Source organism: Phocoena phocoena, chromosome 6, assembly GCF_963924675.1.
Source record: "Phocoena phocoena chromosome 6, mPhoPho1.1, whole genome shotgun sequence".
NCBI lineage: Eukaryota > Metazoa > Chordata > Mammalia > Artiodactyla > Phocoenidae > Phocoena > Phocoena phocoena.
In genome coordinates this window covers 102,939,970-102,960,057 of record NC_089224.1, presented here as the reverse complement: position 1 = coordinate 102,960,057, position 20,088 = coordinate 102,939,970, and the positions used below count along the sequence as shown (strand labels likewise).

Sequence of the window (20,088 nt, the reverse complement as noted above, 5' to 3'; positions counted from 1 at the left end):
TCCACCTCCCCTCCGTTCTCCCTCCTAGCAGGGTCTGCACAGCCCTGCTTGAGCACTTCCTGGGCTCTCTTCCACCTGCAGAATCGAGTTCAAGCTCCTCAGCCTGCCCTGTGAGCCCCTCACGATCAGCTGGGCCGTGTGGACCTCTCCAGCTCTGTCTCTCTACTGACCCTGGGCTGCGGGCACTCTGCGCTCTCCCAGACGCCCTCCCTGGCACGCACTTCTCTTTCTCTTCGTCTCTGCCTGGCAACAACAACAACTTCACACCCAGCTCAAATGGGCCCTCCTTGGTTAAACTTCCCTCACCTGGAGCAGGGGCAGTTGCTCCTTCTGGGCTCTGACACAGCACTTTGTCACACAGAACGTGTTTATCCGTTACCGATCTGCCTTTACCCGCAGGCTGGCTCCCGCATTCCTGGAGCTATGTCTGATTCACTGTTGTTTTTCAAGAAGCGGATTTGTGCAGGGCCAGCCTCTGCTTTCTCTATCATCGGGGAAGACTGGGGACTCTTCCTCTCTGCCCTTCTCACCAAGGGACTTAATTAGGTGACGAACAATCTAAGCAGCCCGCTCTCAATATTCTAAATTGGATTAATTTAGCTCCTGCTATGTGCCAGGCTGTTCACAAGCATCCTTTCACTTACGGGGTTGTTTTTCGTCTTTACCATACCTCCTGTGAGGGAGGGTTTGCTAGTCCTCTCGCAGGTGATGAAACTAAGGCCCTTGGTAGTTACCAGGCCTGAGATTTGAATCCAGATTCCTGAACTCGAGTCAAGGAGCTTTTGTGCATGTACAGGCTTTCACTAGAGTTAGATGCACACACAGGAAGGCCTGCATGGCTCTAAATGCTCCGAGTTAACGTATGCACGTTTAACCTTGGGCTAGTCCTAGAGAACACCCCTGTCCACCAGCTCCTTTGGGTAATATCTTACCAGCCAATAGGTATGGGAAAGGGTGATGGGAAAGGATGGAAGAAAAGAAGGAAACTAGCTTTTGAAAAACACCTACTGTGTGCCAGGCATTGTGTGCCAGGCACAGTGCTAAATGCATTATTAATCCATCTAATAACCCAATCACATTGCCATGATTGTTCCCACTGAGGAAACAGGCTTGGAGCTGCCCCACGTGTGGGCTTTCCCCGCAGCCCCATCCAAAGATGCTGCCATCGGGAAGCTGGCAGGTCCCTCACCAGCACGGGGAGGCCTTTTCTCATCAGCCACATTTTCCACTGGCAGGAGGGAGCCTGGAATCTCCCCGTGGCCCCTCAGTTGGGTCTCTTGTCGTCTGTCTGGGAGGAGAGCGATGCTGTTAGCTGGGATGTGAGCAGCAGAGAAGAGGACTGAGCGGGTCTCCCTCTCTCAGGCTCAAAAGGGGCTCCCCTTCTTTTGATACACTCATACTTGGCAAATAGAGCCGTGTTCCATCTGGGCACACCCTTCAGGATTTGGTGGGTTTCCACCAGAATTTTCACCATCGGCTTGCTTTCTCGATTGAAGAAAAGAGTGCTAAATTTTCAATCCATCCTTGAAGGGCAATTGCTCAGTCCTTTCATTGTCTTAACTGGCCTTCTTTGGACCCTTCTGTGCTCCATTCTTCCTTGAAGTGTTAATCACAACTCATTTTTTAATAGATGTATGTGCTCAGTTGTTTGTCATAGATTAATCCATCTATCCATCCATCCAGCATAGTGGAGTTGAAAGAGCACAATCTTTGGAAATAGACCAACGTGGCTTCAGATTCTGGGTTTGCCACTTATTAGCAATGGGATTGTATTTTTTCATGTCAAAATGGAGGCATATATGTAAGATACCTGGCACATAATTAAGTGCTCAATAAACAGTAAGTATTATATTCATTGTAAGGTTATACGAGTCTTAACTTCATTCTCCGAATGCTTCCTTTCTCTTGGACCCTGTTCTAAAACTGGAATGGTGTATTCATTATCTATTGCTGTGTAACAAAGTTCCCCCAATTCAGCATCTTACAGTAACACACATCTATGTCACACAGTTTCTGAGGGTTAGGAATCTGAGAGTGGCTTAAAGGGGTTCTGGCTCAGAGCCTCTCATGAAGCTGTAATCAAGCTGTCAGCCAGAACCATAGTCTCTGAAGACTTGACTGAGGCTGAAGGATCCAATTAGCTCACTCACATGGCTGTTGGCAGGAGGCTTTTTTTGGGCTGCGTTTTGGGTCTTCATTGCTGCGCGCAGGCTTTCTCTAGTTGTGGTCAGTGGGGGCTACTCTTCGTTGTGGAGTGCGGGCTTCTCACTGCAGTGGCCTCTCTTGTTGCAGAGCACGGGCTCCAGTAGTTGTGGCCAGTGGGCTCTAGAGCGCAGGCTTAGTAGTTGTGGCGCACCGGCTTAGTTGCTCCGAGGCATGTGGGATCTTCCCGGACCAGGGCTCGAACCATTGTCCTCTGCGCTGGCAGACGGATTCTTAACCACTGTGCCACCAGGGAAGCCCTGGCAGGAGGCTTTGATTTCTTACCTCTCCCTGGGCTTCCTCAAAGTGAGTGATGAGAAAGAGAAGAATAGGAGAGAGAGACAGAGAGACAGAGATCGAGAGAGAGAGAGAGGAGGGCACAGTCTTTGTATAAAGATGCGCTTCGGAAGTGACATTCCCTTACTTCTGCTGTTGCTACTGGTCACATAGATCAAGCCTGTGATGTTGTGGGAGGAGACTACACAGGGTATGAATTCCAGGAGGCAGGGATCAGTGGAGACCATCTTAGAGGCTGCTTCCCACCAGTGGGTAGGTTGGGGAGAGGGTAGAAAGAAGAGTAAAATGTCTCTACCCTGAAGCATTATGCTGTTGGGTGGGGAGGCAGTCATGTAAACATAAACACCCTACAAGGCAGCGGCTGGACCACAGGCATCCACAAAGTGCAGAGAAATCTATTAACTCTGCTTAAAGGCATCGTGGAAGGTTTCCCAAGTACAGGTCCACTGTGGTGTTGGTGCTCTTATTCAAGAGCTGTCCTAATGATGCTTGATATTTGGTTGGCATCTTTTTTATTGAAGTTACTCATTGGGGTGATTTCCTTGGACATTAAAAATAATAACTATCCCCATATAACAGCAACTGACTGTTTACAAAGTCCTTTCCCAGGCATTACCTCAGTCTACATAACAGCCCAGGGAGGTAGACAGGTTTTATTGTGGCCATTTTCCTCCATTGTAGATGAGCTGCTGAGGCTTAGAGGGGCAAGGTCAGCATGTCAAAGCCTCTGGGAGGGGTGTGGTGGGTGAGGGGCTTGAGCCAGGGTCTTCCTAGTCCAAGCGTGTTGCTCTGGCTGCTACACCTTCCTTGTGTCCCCCTCCCCTGAGTGTTTGGGGCCCCTCATTTTAAAGCAGTAGTTTGGGTCATTTCCCCCCGAAGAAGCTTTACACATATGTTTGCCCATATCAAAGCTTATTTGCCACTTTTATGCCCAGTCACTTGAAAGGTTTTCTGTTCACGAAGAAGCATTATGAAGCAAATGGTTCCCAAAGTATAGAAACGTGAATTGTGCTTTCATCAGCATTCACTGTGAAATTGCATTTTACAAAAATCCCTCGGGAGGGTTTGAACTTGCTCTTTGAGCTGTTAGAAGAGTGACCAGCATATCGGTTCCTCAAGCACAAATATGCTCAAAGGACGTATGCTCAAGTTCTCATTAGAACTTGGCTATTTTGCAAGGTTTTTCTCTTTTTTTTTTAGTCCTTCTGGGCCAGAGGGAAAAGGATTTTGGGTCCACACAGCTATATGCACTAGGGGAAGAACTTCCTTTGTGGCACAGATGGTGGCATGTGGGGTGCAGGGTAGGTTAGTTACTATAGTCCATGAGTGACAAATGACCACCGTAGCGATCAGTTCAAGACCAGTTGTGTACAGTGGTTAAGAGCCTGGGCCTTAGGGACAGACAGACATGGATTTGCTCCTGACTCTGCGCCTACCAGCTCTGTGTCCTTGGGAGAGTTATTTAATCTCTCCAAACTTTGGTTTCTTCATCTGTAAGTAGGTTAATAGGAAACCCCTTCTCATGAGGTTGTTGTGAGGATTAAATGAGGTAATATATATAAAGAGTTTAACATAGACATGGAAATAATGCGAGACATGGAAATAAGCATCGCCTAAATGCTAACTTTAATGATGATGGTGATGAAAGTGTATTTGAGTAGCTGCTGTTCACAGGTCCATTTATTCAAGTGTTCGTTCATGAAACACGCTGCAGGTGTTGCTAACAATGGTGTCTATGAACAACTAGGGGCTTCAGGGAGTCTTTGAATTCTCCTAAAATCACATGGAAAATTTTGTGCGTATGTGTGTTTTCCTGGAGAGGATCTCAAAGTGATTCTTGACCTCACAAAGGTTAAAAATAAAGTCTCTGACTTGGTGTTAGAGATACACAAGTTTAGGAAGGTGTCTTCATTTTCAAAGAGTCCACGAGTGGGAAAGCAGACAGACTGACAGACAAGCTGCTGCTGAATGACCTGTGAAGGGTGTAAGTGATGGAGGCCCCAGAGAAGGGAGAGCTGGCGAGACAGCTTCATGGATGGTCCAGCTGAGTCAGAAGATCCCAGGTGAAAGGAATGGCATGCAGAAACCCAGGCCACAAAACAGAAAAGTGCTGTACGCTTGATGTCAAAAGTAGTCTGGCAGTAACAGTGCAAGTGCCCGAGGTGTCCATGGCCCAACCTGGAGCAAACGGGGTGGCAGAGGGGAGTTTGGGAAGTGTCTTTGAGACCAGGCTTGGAGCTTTGATGTGGGAAGAGTTGTAAGCGAAAGAGTAACATGGTCAGAGCTTTAAAAAAAACACCCCTCTGGGTGTTGAGTAGACAGGAAGGGGAGACTTGGCGCGTGCGGGGAGGGGGAGGGTTGAGCAGGAGGCTGGTGTGGTCCTCATCCCAGTGAGAAGGGGGGCCCCGAATTAAGGCACTGGAGATTAAGGAAGGAGAGGAAACTTAGAAATAAATGAGATAAACCAGAGGACTTGCTGACCAGCGGGATACTGGGGAGGAAGAGGGCATCAGAAGGGTTCTCAGGATTATGCTTCTCATTTTCCTTGGGCCTAAAGCTCTCTCTGGATGCCTGGTTAGACATCACTGGGGACCTGAGACAGTATGTCCAATGGTTGTGGTCCTGGAAATTTGTAGTGTTATGAGGGACATAAGGGTTACACATGAAATACTTAACAGTGCAGGCAAATTATAAGCATGGTACGACGTGCTGAAGGGGTCAGCAAGGTGATCACTGAGGACTGCAGTGGCTCCGAAGCTCTCCACGTCATCACGTCTAAGTTCCCATCTTGCTTGACCGCCCAGCCACATTCACACTGTTCGCCTTGCCTTTTAGGGCTCATGCTTGCGCTCTCTCTCTGGTCCGTCTTACTCAGTCTGCCCAGCGAGTCATCCTCTTCCCCCAGGACCGACCTACTGTTCCACGGGGCACTGGGGTACAGGCCCGCGTGGGCGGCCTCTGCCTCAGTCTTCAGCCCCGTCCCACACTCCTTTCCTCTCGTCTGCTGTGCCCCAGCCGCCTTGACCTTCCTGCAGGGTTTCCAGTGGGCCCCGCTAAGTCCTGCGTCTGGGCTTTCACACGCTTGTTCTCTCTGCCTGGAACACTCTTCCTCCTCACCCTGTACCTGATCTTCCTTCCAACCTCGGCTCTAATAGCCCTTTCCCAGGAACGAAGTGACCATTTAATTTGTTGCCCGAACTGGGATACATTGGTGCTATTAATGTTGACACCGGCACAACGGGCATCGGCTGGAGCTGCCCGGGGCTGGTGGACACGTGGTCTCCTGACTCAGGGGGCCCTTCTCTGACTTCCCGGATGTGCTCAGTCCCCTGGGCTCTCCTTGCTCTCCGGGCCTCATCTCACTGCCCTCACCGGGCTTTGTAGTGATACACTGGTGTGACTTGGACTCAACCCTTTCTGCCCGTGGACTGTGCGCTGCGTGAAGACAGACGTGTTCCCGTGTGTCTTTGGCACCTGAGACACATTGTGCCACTAAGGAGCTTCCTCACACTTACTGAGTAAAACACGTAATGTTGAACTCAGGTTTGTATTGTTCTGTGGCGCATACAAAGCACTTTCATTTCCATTACCTCGTTTGGTCCCTGTTACTACCCGGTGGTTTCCTCATCTCAGTGTACCAAGGACACAGAGGTCCTGGTTACTTAAGCTCTCATAGATAGTAAGTGAACAGAGACAAGTCTAGAACTCTCAGGTCTTCTGACCCCAAATCCAGTGCTTTTTCCAAAAGGGTTTGAAGAAGAGAAAAGGAAAGATGATTCCAAGACTTAGAACCCAGGTAACTGGGAGGATGGTGGTGAACTTGAGAAAAATGGGGACTGGGGAGTCTTAGAAGCACTTGTCAATTTTCAATTGCCCCGTGAAAATCCACGCAGCATTCCAGGCTCCAGAGAGCTCAGAATAGAGCCGTGAATGGCCCCTTAGCCTGGGGGGCGGGGTGTAAGCCAGAGAGTTTTGTCGTCGCTGTTGTTTTACTGTAAAATATACATAACATAAAATTCACCATCTTAACCGTCTTTAAGTGTACAGTTCAGTGGCGTTAAATACACGTTGCTGTGCAACCGTCACCACCATCCATCTCCAGAGCATTTTCATCTTCTCAGACTGAAACCCTGTGCACGTTAAACAACAGCTCCCCATCTTCCCTCCCCGCAGCCGCTGGAAACCACCATCTACTTTGTCTTTGTGAATTTGACTCCTCCAGTTACCTCACAGAAATGGAATCATACAACATTTGTCCTTTTGTGTTTGGCTTACTTGACTTAGCATGATGTCTTCGGGGTTCATCTATGTTGTAGCGGGTGTTAAAACTTCATTCCTTCTTAAGGCTGAGTGATAGTACAGTGTGTGTGTACTCCACGTTTTCTTTACCTATTGATGGATAATCAGTGGACACTTGGGCTGTTTCTACTTTTTGGCTATTGTGAACAATGCTGCCGTGGACATTTGTGTACCAACATCTGTTTGAATCCCTGTTTTCAGTTCTTTGGGGTATATACCCAGAAGAGGAATCGCTGGGTCATGTGATAATTTTTGTTTTCCACAGTGGTTTTTAACATTACCAATGCACAAGGGTTCCAATTTCTCTACATCCTCATCAGCACTTGTTATTTCCTTTTTATTATTATCTTTATAATAGTCTTCCTAATGGGTGTGAAGTGGTTTTGATTTGCATTTTCCTAATAATTAGTGATGTTGAGCATCTTTTCATGTGGTTATTAGCCATCTGTATATCTTCTTTGCAGAAATGTCTATTTAAGTCCTTTGCCCTTTTTTTTTTTTTTTTTTTTTTTTGCGGTACGCGGGCCTCTCACTGTCGCGGCCTCTCCCGTTGCGGAGCACAGGCTCCGGACGTGCAGGCTCAGCGGCCACGGCCTACGGGCCCAGCTGCTCCACGGCACGTGGGATCTTCCCGGACCGGGGCGCGAACCCACGTACCCTGCATCGGCAGGCCGACTCTCAACCACTGCACCACCAGGGAGGCCCCTTTTGCCCATTTTTTAACTGGGTTGTTTTTGTTGAGTTGTAGTTTTTAAAATATATTCAGAATATTAATCCCTTATCAGATGTATGATTTTCAAATGTTTTCTCCCATTCCATGGGTTGCCTTTTTATTCTGTTGACAGTGTCCTTTGATGCAAAAATTTTAATTCTGATGAAGTTCAATTTATTTATTTTTTTCTTTTGTTGTCTGTACTTTTGTTGTCATGTCCAAGAAATCATTGCCAAGTCCAATGTCATGAAAATTATCCCCTATATTTTCTTCTAAGAGTTTCATAGTTTTAGCTTTTATGATTAGGTCTTTGACCCACTTTGAGTTAATTTTTGTATATGGTGTATGGTAAGGGTCCAACTTCAACTTTTTGTATGTGGATGTCCAACTTTCCCAACACCAACTGTTGAAAAGACTGTCTTTCCCCCATTGAATAGTCTTGTTATCCTTGTTGAAAAATCATTTGACCATATATGTGAGAGTTTATTTCTGGGTTCTCTGTCTTATTCCATTAGTCTATATGTCTGTCTTTACGTCAGTATCATACTGTTTTTTAAAAGTTATTTTTATCATTTTTTGTTTGTTTGTTTGTTTTTTGTGGTACGCGGGCCTCTCACTGTTGTGGCCTCTCCCATTGCGGAGCACAAGCTCTGGACGCACAGGCTTAGCGGCCATGGCTCATGGACCCAGCCGCTCCGTGGCATGTGGGATCTTCCCGGACCAGGGCACGAACCCGTGTCCCCTGCATCGGCAGGCGGACTCTCAACCACTGCGCCACCAGGGAAGCCCTGTTTTTATCATTTTTGATTTAGAGATGATTTAGAGATGCTTTAAGTTCACAGCAAAATAGAGCAGAAGGAACAGAGATTTTTTTCCCCTTATAATCACTACCCTCACGTATGCACTATCAAAAAAACAGTACACTAAAATGGTACATTTGTTAAAATCAATGAACCTACATTGCAGATTCTTATCACCCGAAGTTCATAGTTCATTAGTGTTCACTTTTGGTGGTGTACCTTCTATGGGTTTAGACAAATGTATAATGACATGTATTCACCATTATGGTATCATACAGAGTAGTTTCACTCCCCTAAAAATCGCCTGTGCTTTACCTATTTATTCCCCCCTCTCTCCTAACCCCTGGCAACCACTGATCCTTGTACTGTCTCTGTAGTTTTGCCTTTTCCAGAATGTCATATAATTGGAATCATACAGTATGTAGCCTTTTCAGATGGGCTTCTTTCACTTACTAATACGCATTTAAGATTTCTCCGTGTCTTTTCGTGGCTTGATCATTTCTTTTTAGTGCTGAATAAAATTGCATTGTCTGGCTGTTCCACAGTTTATTTATTCATTCACTTACTGAAGGACATCTTGGTTGCCTCCAAGTCTTGGCAGTTATGGATAAAGCTGCTGTAAACATTTGCGTGGAGGATTTTTTGTGGACATACGTTTTTAACTAATTTGAGTAAATGCCAAGGAGCACAATTGCTGGATCACATGGTAAGAGTATGTTTAGTTCTGGAAGAAACTGCCAAACTGTCTTCCAAAGTAGCTGCACCATTTTGCATTCCCACCAGCAACGGACGAGAGTTCCTGTTGCTCCACATCCTCTTCAGCGCTTGGTGTTGTTAGTGTTTTGGATTTTGGCCATTCTAAGGTGTGTAGTGGTATCTCATTGTTATCTTATGCACTGTTTTGATTACTGTAGCTTTGTTATAAGTTTTGGCATCAGGAAGTGTGACATTTCCAAGATTGTTTTGGCTATTTGGGATCCCTTGATATTCCATATGAATTTTAGGATGGATTTTTCTATTTCTGCAAGAAAAAAAAAAAACCGGTCACTGGAATTTTGGTAGGGATTGCATTGACTCTATATATCACGTTGAGTAGTGTTGACATCTTAATAATATGAAATCCAATCCTTGAACATGAGATATCTTTCCATTTATGTGTGTCTTTCATTTCTTTTGGCATCATTTTGTAATTTTCAGTGTACAGGTCTTTGCCTCCTTGGTTAATTCCTAAGTATTTTATTCTTTTTGATGCTATTGTAAATTGAATTGTTCTCTTAATTTCCTTTTTGGACTGTTCATGGTCAATATATAGAAAAATAACTGATTTTTTGGTATTGATTTTGTATCCAGCAATTTTGCTGAATTCATTGATTATTTCTAACAGTTGTGTGTGTGTGTGTGTGTGAGCTTTAGGATTTTCTATATATAAGATCATGTCATCTGCAAACATAATTTTACTTCTTCCTTTCCAATTTGGATGCTTCTTACTTCTTTCTCTTGCCTGTTGCTCTGGCTAGAACTTCCAATACTGTGTTGTACAGAAGTGGCAAAAGTGAGTAGCCCTGTCTCATTCCTGATATTAGGGGCAAAGCTTTCAGTTTTTCACCATTGAGCGTGATGTTAGCTGTTTAAGCAGTTTTTAAAAAGATCTTAAAAAGACGTGGGGTTATGAAGTCCTGGGACCTACTTAAAATTGTGTTTCTCTGTGTTCTCAGTACCTAGCCCAGTGCCTGGCACAAAGAAATTACCGAATAAATTGATTTAGAAAAAGATAGTTTCTCAAAACTGAATGAGCTAAGGGCTCTGAATGAAAGGTTGATTTAGGAATCATGGAAGTGCCAGGAACTGAAAGGAGATCATAAGGGTGATAAGGAGTCCTCAGTAATCCACTGACGTGGAGCACGTGTTGCTCCTGCAGTGTGGGCAGCAAAGCCGCTTGGATCTTAGTAAACTTTGCTTGGATAGTCTGCTTTTTAGAGGAACCTCCCTGGTTAAGTTATTTTTTCCTCCTCTGTATTAGCACTTAATAGATGGAAGTTGTTAATGCTAATAGAGTGTGTACTATATGTCTCACTTTGGCACAGTTTTGAAATAATGTGAATGATTTAAAGGCCTTGAGCCTGTTTGCCTTCATTTTAATTTGGAATCGTTGGAAAGCATTGAGTCACCACCATTTCATTGGTAATGCTGTGTTCTCTCACTGGAACTTAGCCCTCTCAACTTGGAGCAGATAAAAATTCTGATTAACTATAGTCTTAGGACGGGAAAATTGGATGATTTTGTTTAATGTGTTGACATTTCTCTTCATTTGGACTTTTAACAAGCAGGTTCTAAATATGAAATAACGTGTCCTCACTCTTTTCCCTTAAGGAGGGTCATCTGAGTTACGCATTTTAAAAATACATTGTGTAAGTGCAGAACTTGTTGAGAGGCAGCAAGATGTAGTAGAAAGAGCAGGCCCTTTGGTCTCAGCGAGGGATTTTCTGGTTGCAAGTAACTGAAACCCTGTAGTTTGTGCAAAGGAGATGCATTCTATGGGTATTAGGCTGCCTTACAGGATCCAAGGACAGAAGGGACAGCCGGGCTCGGAAGGGTCTGGGCCGAGGACCTAGAAGCCCTGGGAACTGAGGCCACTCAGTCTGTGTTGCCAGGGCCACATGGCCTCATCTCTGCTTTTCTCTCTGCACCTGCTCCTTTCTCCTCTCTCAGCAGCCTGGCTGCCTCTGCTTCTCTGTCAGGCTGTGCACACAGCCAAGCACAGCTGCCCGGCTCTGGCTTTTGATCACTTCCAGTGCAAGGGCCAGCAGAGGCTGCCGGGCATCTCTGATTTCCATATTCCTGGAAGAGAGAACCTGGTTATCTCATCGTGAGTCAGAGGACCATTCCTGGTTTGTTCATTCATTCATTCAAAAAGTCTTTGTTGAATGCCAGGAACCGTTTTAGGCACTGGGGAATATATCCTGCCCTTGTGGACTGTGTGTGTGTATGTATGTGTGTGTGTGTGTGTGTGTGTGTGTGTGTGTGTGTGTGTGTAAGAGACAGAGGAAGAGAGAGAAAGAGATAGAAAGAGATTGTGAAAGCTCGTTCTGGGGGGACTGGTTTGAATGTTGTGGTCTTCAGTTAAAGAGGAGTATGGTTTGGAATTCAGCCCTGCATTCAGTTCTTGACTTTTCCCATTTCCAGCTCTGTGCAGCCTTGGGCATGTTACGTTACCCCTCTCAGCCCCAATTTTCTCATCAGTGAAATGCGCATCATGCTTTCTAGGATGGTTATGAGGATTCTAACAAAAGGGTGCCTCTACAGTCACTAGTACAGTGCCCGCCACGCAGAATCAGAACTCTGCCTCTCAGTGGTTGTGACCCTGAGACAGTTACTCAGCCTGTCTTAATCTGTTTCTTCCCCTGCAACATGGGAAAGAAGGTCAGCAACTTCACATGCTTATTATGAGCATTAAATCATGTGATGTGTGCCAGGCTGCTGGGAGTTTGTACAGAAGAGACCCTCGGTGCCGGAGCTGCGCTTCTTGTTCCCGTCATTCATCACATTTCCCCTCTTTCTTCTAGTTCCCATTTGGCCGACGCTTGCCTTGTGACATCTACTGGCATGGAGTTTCATTTCACGACAGTGACATATTCTCCGGTCTAGTGAACAAGTTTCCAGGTATCCACTGTTATTGTTGGCATTTAAAAACGTTTCCAGGGCTGAGCCTCAGGGTACGCTCTTCGACAAAAACATAACAGTGTTTTGACATCAAACTGGAGGGCTCTTAATTGGGAATGACTGCCTACACGCTGCCTCAGTGCCGTGACCTTGGGAGGCAAGGTGATCAGGACTTAACTCACCAAGGGTTTTAAGACTGGAGGTTCCAAAACGTAAAAAGACAGGCTCTTCCGGTCTAATTCCACCGGCAGAAGAACATGACTTTCACCTTTTGGATTTCAGATATAATATGGGAGCGTCATGAGGGGACTATATTCTCAAAAGACAAAAAAAAAAAAAAAAAAATAGTCCATTTGCACTCACCATAGTTTCTGGAACATTTCAATGACTCAGTGAACGTGGACTCTGAATCCATCTACGTGTGTGGCTTGCCCAGGTAGACCGTGAGGTCCTGGGAGGGGCCGTGCCTCCTACACTTCTGGATGTTCCCACGGCTCCTGCAGTCCTTCCAGGCACACCGAGGCCCTCCATAACTGCTGTCTCACCTACTGATGGCAAATCGGAGGCAGCCCTAGTTTTATGCCCATTGGAGGGAAAGGAGAAAGCAGGACCTTAAAGTAATAAAATGAACCGTTTCCCCTACAGAGTTAGTCTAACATTAATAAAAGCTGCATGTTGCACTAAAATAATAAACAAACAAAATAAAATAGACCATTTCAATTTCTATTTAATATGTGGGAGACAGAAAACAGAAGTACTAAAATTCTGGGACAGTATCACAGAAATGGGGTTCGCAGCTTCCATTTTCTTTAAGTATCCTATTTGCAGGTACCATTTTAAAATCGACATACACCAGTCTCCATACTGGGAACAGGAGCTGCGAACTGCCTCTGCCTTTAACCTGAAGGCATTGTCTAGTGAGACTATTGTTTAGTGAGACTGCAAGGGGGGCTCGGTGCCACCTAGGTGTCCCAGCCAACACTCTGAGATGCCCCTTCACTCCACTCCCAGCCTCCGCCCTATCATATACCTTTCCGTTTTACTATTAATCTCTACCACCCTCTTCTACTATGATTACTATTCATTATTTTGAATGGCTAAGTGAAGAGGCTGGTTAAGTTAAGTGGGCATGTGTAGGGAGAAGGGGACATTTGGTTAATCTGGGTATGGTCCCAGCCAAAGGGGTCCCACTTATTTTCAGAAGTTTTAACATAACGGGCACAAACCATATAGGATACAATAATATATAATTTTTAAAAAGCACACCACCACGAATCCCATCCCTCATTTAACAAAACCACAAGGTGAATATTTCTAGAATTTCTCCCAAACCTTAACCATGTTTATGTATCACTTTTACGTAGTTGCAGCCAGAGTGTAGTTGTTTTCTCTAGTTGTTTCATTTATGCTTATTTTTAAGAGGAGGATCAACTTATTCTTTTTTTTTGGAATTCCATGCCACATCTTTAAGAAAATACCTCTCACAAAACCCAATAGCCATACGTTATACATTGGCAAGTTATGCCATGTCCACTAGCGGGTTTTTCAACTAAGCAAACAGACCACCATGGGCCACTTGGCTCAGCTTTACTTACAAGGATACAGGACAGGAAACACAGCTTGCCAGTCAGTCAGTGTCAGACATTTCTTCTCAGTGGCGTCATGGCAAGGGTTCCAGAGCTAGTCTTTGGCTCCGTAAGTGAAAGCTCAGGTGCAAAGAGACAAGATCCACATTGGTGGATGTGGGCCTACCTTGACTTAGAAACCCTGTAGGAGCCAATAGCTCACATAGCTCCTCCACAGCACAGCTTCCAGGGTCCCCACCAGGGTCATGCTAAGTTACAAGATTCACTACACTCAGGAAAGCCTGGAGCTGTGGCTCCCTACCAGGTATTTATGCAAGATGACAATAAGGGATCGTTTTAACCATATGCTTTGTTGTCTAGTCACACAGCTAACTTTCTCCCTTTATTGGTTTCCTGGGGAACAGAGCTAGAAAATTAACCCAAGGTCAGATTGGTTCTTAGAGGAGAAAGTGTTTTGTCAGAGAATAAGGAGGACTCTTGCAGCCAGGGTCCTTGCACAGTTTAAAGGGATAGCTATTATTTTCTCTGTCTTGCTGCTCATAAAAGATGACGTTTGATGCCACTAAAAGAACTTATTGGGAGAACATAATTTGGAAGAGAACAACTCTTTGAATATGGACAGAGTTCCCAAGACATGAATTATCAAATGAGGCTCCACTGACATGTTCCCTATTTGCTCACGCCTCATCTGGTGGCCGAGAGTAGGAAGGAAGGAGTCGCTATAGCTCTACATTTGGGACGCAAATAGAAATACAGAAAAAAATACACTCAAAGGGCTAGTTTCGTTAAAGATGATATAAGAATATTCATTCTAAAGAAGCACATTTGCCCCATCTCATGTTCCATGTGCCAGTGATAGGTACGTACAATTTTCCACTTTACTAACAGCAATTAATTAGCTCCAATGACAAAGCAGGCCTGTAGGCAGTGGGCCAGGGCCGCTACACTCTGCCCTGTGAAAGACAACAATCCTTAGTGATGGGGTGATTCCAGAATGGTCTGTCCTTTGGCTCCAGTTGGTGTCCATGCTTATCTTCTGTCTGTGATGTATCCCATTATTCTGAAGATGCATTTTGTATGCATTGTGTATTACTTAGAGCAAGTTCTAGTGGACGTGCCAGGCAAGGATAAACACTTCACATGCTGAATAAACTGAAAACTTTTGGATACGCATATGGAAGTAATTTATTTTGTTCGTGTCAGCACGTTAGATTTTAGCCACTTTTCTATGGGCAATTTCCTTCAAGATATGTTATTATATCTTAACTGATGAATTAAGACTTTCACTAAAAATAATCTGATTTAGATATGTCTTTGCCTTAAGAAAGCCCAGAACCATCAATTCTCAGCTTTGCAAGCAACAGAACCATCAATTCTCAGCTTTGCAAGCAACAGTTTTTTTGCTGAGTTTCCGGGCCTGAGATGTATGGCAACACGTGGCGGGTGGTGCCTGAGAGCCCACCCTGAGGAGGGGACTTTGTCAGAGGAGGAGGGGGCTCCAGGGAGGGATCTCTGGGGACAGCCATCTGCCAAGCAGTGGTCTGGGCTAGGGATACAAACACAAGGAGAAAAGCACGTAAAGAGAGAAGTCAAATACAAAATAAGCGCCATGCCAGAGGGATGCTGTGCGAATTTGGAACAAGGGCACGTGACCTAACCCAGATTTGCTTGAGGGGGCAGGCAGGGCAAGAGATCCTGGAAAAGAGGATTGAATGTGAACTGAGCCTCCAGGGATGGATGGGCCTGTCCCCCTTGCAAATCAAGGGAGCAGATGGGGTGCAAAGGCATGGAAAGCTTTGCACGTTGCTCGTTCAGCAAAGGGCATGTGACCCATGCTAGTTAGAAAGGGTCAAGTTTGATAGGGCGGTGGAGAGGTGAAAGGCGGGGCCCAAACTTCACCGGGAGCCACTGAGAAATTTCTAAGCTAGAGAGTGACGTGGCCCAGCCTGCAGTTTGGAAAGATCTGCCAGAGGGGATGCATTGGAGGCAGGGGTGCAGGTGGGGGGTTTGGGGTGGAAAGGCTGAGAGAGGAAACAGCTAAGAGGCCACTGCAGTATCCGGGATCTGAAAGTATCAATGTTTGCTTGCTGTTTGGTCGTTTTAATGTGTTTTTGCCAAGAATTATTGTTATAAATGATACTTGGATTGAATAGCACTCCCAGCATAGCTCAGATTGTGTGTTTGATTTGTTTTGTTTTGTCTTAAATTGGGCTAAGTAGGCCTGCGTGGGCAAGCCTGAGGATCAGACTCCTGTGTAACACCAATGGGCCGAGACCACCCGAGGCCCTGGGACTCCAGTGAGGCAGACAGAAGAACCCGGGCCCAGAAGCAGTGACAGGAGGCAAGCTCTTGGGTGAGAAGCTGCAGCCTGAGTTAGGAGCTTTCCCCAACCGACAGGGGAACGGCCACAATAGGGACATCTAGGAACAGACCTTCTTGAGAAGTGCAGGTAGACAGTCAGCCTCAAAAACACCTGTTAGTATAGCAGGAGCCCAGCCAGTGGGCTCAAGTCACACGAGGACTCCAGCCCTTGCAGGGGAGGCTTAGGGGGAACAGAGGAGGAACACTGTAGACTTCAGGGCAAAGGCATCGCTGAGGCAGCCACTCAGGCACCGGGAGCTAAGGACCGGTGACCAAACTTTGGGGACAGGCAACAGAGCCTCAGAGAAGTAATTAAAATCCTCCTTATCTAACTGGACTACAAAGAAAGGGTCCAAGCTCCCCAAAGGGGAGCTAATGGTTGGACCTAGAGCTTCTACCTCAGGTCAGAATGGGTCCCAGAGCCTCGGGCAGGGGTCACAGGGAGGGGTCACGTGCTGCAGCTGCTTGGAGAAGGTAGACAGAGTCTGGAGTCAGCATGGCCTGACAGTGACCTCCCTCTTTACAGATTTACTCTGGAAGCATATGCTCTGGAGCAGCTACTCTTGTCCGCATCTTACTGAGAGATGACAGAGCCCACATCTCTCTCTCAGCCCCTGCCCGAGGCAGGGATGCTTGCAGCTACCACATGGGGGCTCAGGAGGGCTCAGAGATGCTTTCCCCTGCAGCTTAAAGATGGCGGAGGAACAAAGGTGTCAGTAAAAGTGGATTGAGGGAGGTTGACACTGCTGCCTTCCAGAGACAGGCATTGAGGCAGGGTTCGGGGTGAGCCGTCTACAGCCTGTGGGAAAAGTAGCCAGTGGCTTGAAGGGATGCTTCTTAAGTTGGCTGGTTTTTGTAGAGAACTATCTGGAGACAGACGCAGATGTAAACTCAGAAACAGATCTGTTAGCCGGCATGGGGGCTGGTGACCCGCATGGCAAAAGGAGCCATTGCAGATTTCAAATGAATACTTACTCCATTTGCTGGACATTGGTTTTCACAGAGCTTCTCTGGAGCGTTCGAACCACACTCCTGTACTCACAGCACTCCTGTGTGTGTTATGTGAGTCCTTCTGACCTGCCGAGGGATTTCTGAAAGCAAACCTTCTCCTGTCACATCGCCATTAAAACTCGGACAATACCACAGCACTGTTTGGCCAGGGGGCATCACGTATTTGCTGTAAGGTGCTGTGTTGCACTCAGTTAAGCAGGTTTTTAGTTTAATACTATAACTAAAATGTGAAATACAACTAAAACATTTCCAAAGAAGTTGGAATTTCGTGTACTTTGCGTTCAGCTCCAGTGTTTGTAACTCAAAAATTCTAATCTCATGGGGGAATAAAAGGAAATAGCTCTAATTTTCTGGACTCATACTGATTTCTTGGGAAGTTCAGAAAAGTGTCCTCAGTGAGTTTCCTCTAATATCAGAGAAGCCGTGTTAGAGCACAGTTTATTAGTGCCTTTAAAGCTCCTTTATTTCTTATTTAATCCTTCTCTATCTCCTTCTAAACAAGAGCTAACAACCTAGGCACTGACATCTTGAAGTTGCCATCTTTTAGATTTTTATTGCTCTTTTTAATATGCTGAGGGAAGCAAGAAGTAGATTATTAAAGCCTTCATTCTCAGTGTTCACCCTTTGCTTCCTGAACGTAGTTTAGACAAACCTCATGCATTCTGACTTTGCCCATTTGCAGTGCAGTAATTTGGACCTGCCAAGCTGACTTGGAACTTTGTACTTTCTATTAAAAATGACTTTGCTAGCAAATTTCTAGTTATTGATGGAACTGTGTAGCCCCTTTCAGGGTGAAGGCCATTTTTAGTCTCCATTTTTTTGAGCAGTGATATTTGCCTTAAGAAATAAGCATGCTAAAATTTTAAATAATTTTTACCTATTTGCCTAAAATTTGCTAAGATATATACTCCGTTTCTTTTCTTGTCAGCATTTCTAAAGATGTGACAAGGAAAAAAACTACCATTCTTTTAAAATGTTTCATAAGTGAGACATTTCCATCCCCTCTGGGCAAATTAATGAGCTATGATCAATGTCAATTTCAGTACTCATAACTGAAGAACTCCTACAGATTCCATTTTTTCCCCTTAAACTATAAATTACACTGTGCTAACCTCTCCACTTCGTGTCCTTATTTCAAGGAGACAGATGTTCTGCTGAAAGGTGTGTATTTTTCTGTTTTATGCCTTTAATACTCATGAAAGATTAAAACAAAGCAATGTAATTAAGCTTCTCATAATGTAACCAGAGTCCACTAGTTAATATTCTCCAGGGTATAAGATGGAAGGAATCCCAGAGGTATGCGTGGTGGCCCAGAATTAGAGCGGATATTAAGTTTTAAGTGCAAGATATAAATTCTTCTCTTTATTTGTTATCTAGGGGGCTGACAAAGAGTGGAATAAGAAACTAGGTGGAAACTCATTCTTTTAAATTGATGCTTCATTTTTATGAGGAAAAAATATCCATCTATTCCCTCAAGTTTTTCATTAATTTGCTAGGTCTTTCCAAGCCATGAATCACTGCTGTGGGGAACCACTCAGACCTTTTTTTAAAATCCTGTCTGAAAAAGTGAATATGTCGGGTGGGTGGTTTTAAAAGTCCCCAATTATGGCTGTTTTATCGCTAGTTGCCCACTGTTGTTAAAACCTCACAACTTCTCTTCTCCCCAGGCATGACGGAGATGGTGCGTAAAATTACTCTGAGCAGAGCAGTAAGAATCATGCAGAATCTCTTTCCTGAGGAGTACAACTTCTACCCCCGCTCATGGATTCTGCCTGACGAGTTCCAGCTCTTTGTGGCTCAGGTAGGTGGCACTCCGTCCCCATGACCCTTGAACTCTATGATGGTTGCAGCTTGGTCCTGGGTCCTTTGTGCTGGGAGCTGGGGCAGGGGGTCCCCAGGAAGCTGAGACTGGTGTAGGGGGTGCCTTAACAGGACACAGCAGGTGTTGCCGCGATCGAGGCAGCTTGCAGAGTTGAACGGGTAGGATGACAGGCAGGTAAACTGAAGAAGTGGGTCCTGACACCAGGAGACAGGCCTGAGGATGGTGTCAGGAGCTAGATCATGGGGTCAGGGCGTCTGCAGAGCCGGGGAGTCAGACCTGGAGCAGAGCGTTGAGTCCACACGTGGATTGGGGCTGTTTGGGTGAATCCCAGAAGTGTGGTCTCCCTGCCGTCTCGTGGCATGAAACGTGGGAGGTTGGGCTCTCATTCGAGACCACTGAGTAGGTCTGAAACCTTCTAAGTGTCCTGCTTTAAATTTGTTCCAGAATCAATTTTCAAATGACTCATTCCATATCCAAACAGTAAACAAAAACAGCTTGAAGTGGTAATTTTGAAAAGGAAGCTCTCTATGGAATGGTGGTCACATGGGACTGTATACATTTCTTAAAATTCTTCGAATTTTCGACTTGAAACGGGTGCATTTTGTTGTATGCAAATTATGTGCACAGTTAATTAAAAAAAACGATCGGCTGGTCCCTATATCAATCTCCCACTTCTGTGGTTTTGCTCACGCCACTGTCGCTACGTGGAGTAACTTTCTGTCCCATTTCTACAACTCTTTATTTAAGTATTCTGCAAGACTGAGCTTAAATGAGATAGATACCAACTGTGTCTTCAAAATCAGATAAGTGAGAAGAGCATTGCTATCATCCCCAGAAGTTCCTCTGTGCCTTTTTGCCATCATGCCTCACAACCCCCAGCCCAGGCAACTGCTGATCTGCATTCTCATTATAGATTAGTTCTGCCTGTTCAGGAAATTCATATAAATGGAATCATACAGTATGTACTCTCTTGAGTCTTTTTTTTTTTTTTTGAGAATTATGTTTCTGAGCTCCATCCATGTTTGTTGTGTCAGTAGTTTGTATTTTTATTGCTGGATAGTGTTCCATTATGAATATACCCCAACTTATTTATCCATTCACCAATGGATGGGCAGCTGGGTTATTTCCAGTTTGAGGATATTATAAATAAAGCTGCCATGACTCTTCATATGCAGGTCATACACCCTTCATCTAGCTTCTCCTAACATTAACATCTTGTATAATTACTGAAACTGGGAAATTAACATTGATATAGTCTTACTAAATAATCTACACACCTTGTTTGCATTTTTCCTGTTGTCCTACTAATGACCTTTTTCTGGTACAGCATCCACCCCC

The 20,088-nt window shown here is 45.2% G+C and overlaps 1 protein-coding gene across 1 annotated transcript in view; it reads left to right on the top strand.

Moving 5' to 3' along the window:
* The window catches only part of TTLL11 (tubulin tyrosine ligase like 11), a 244,523-nt gene that overhangs the window by 37,269 nt on the left and 187,166 nt on the right, over positions 1 to 20,088 (top strand). Inside the window, 2 exon segments of the mRNA XM_065879625.1 lie at positions 11,874 to 11,970; positions 18,596 to 18,729. Of these exon segments, the coding sequence (XP_065735697.1) occupies positions 11,874 to 11,970; positions 18,596 to 18,729 (231 nt within the window).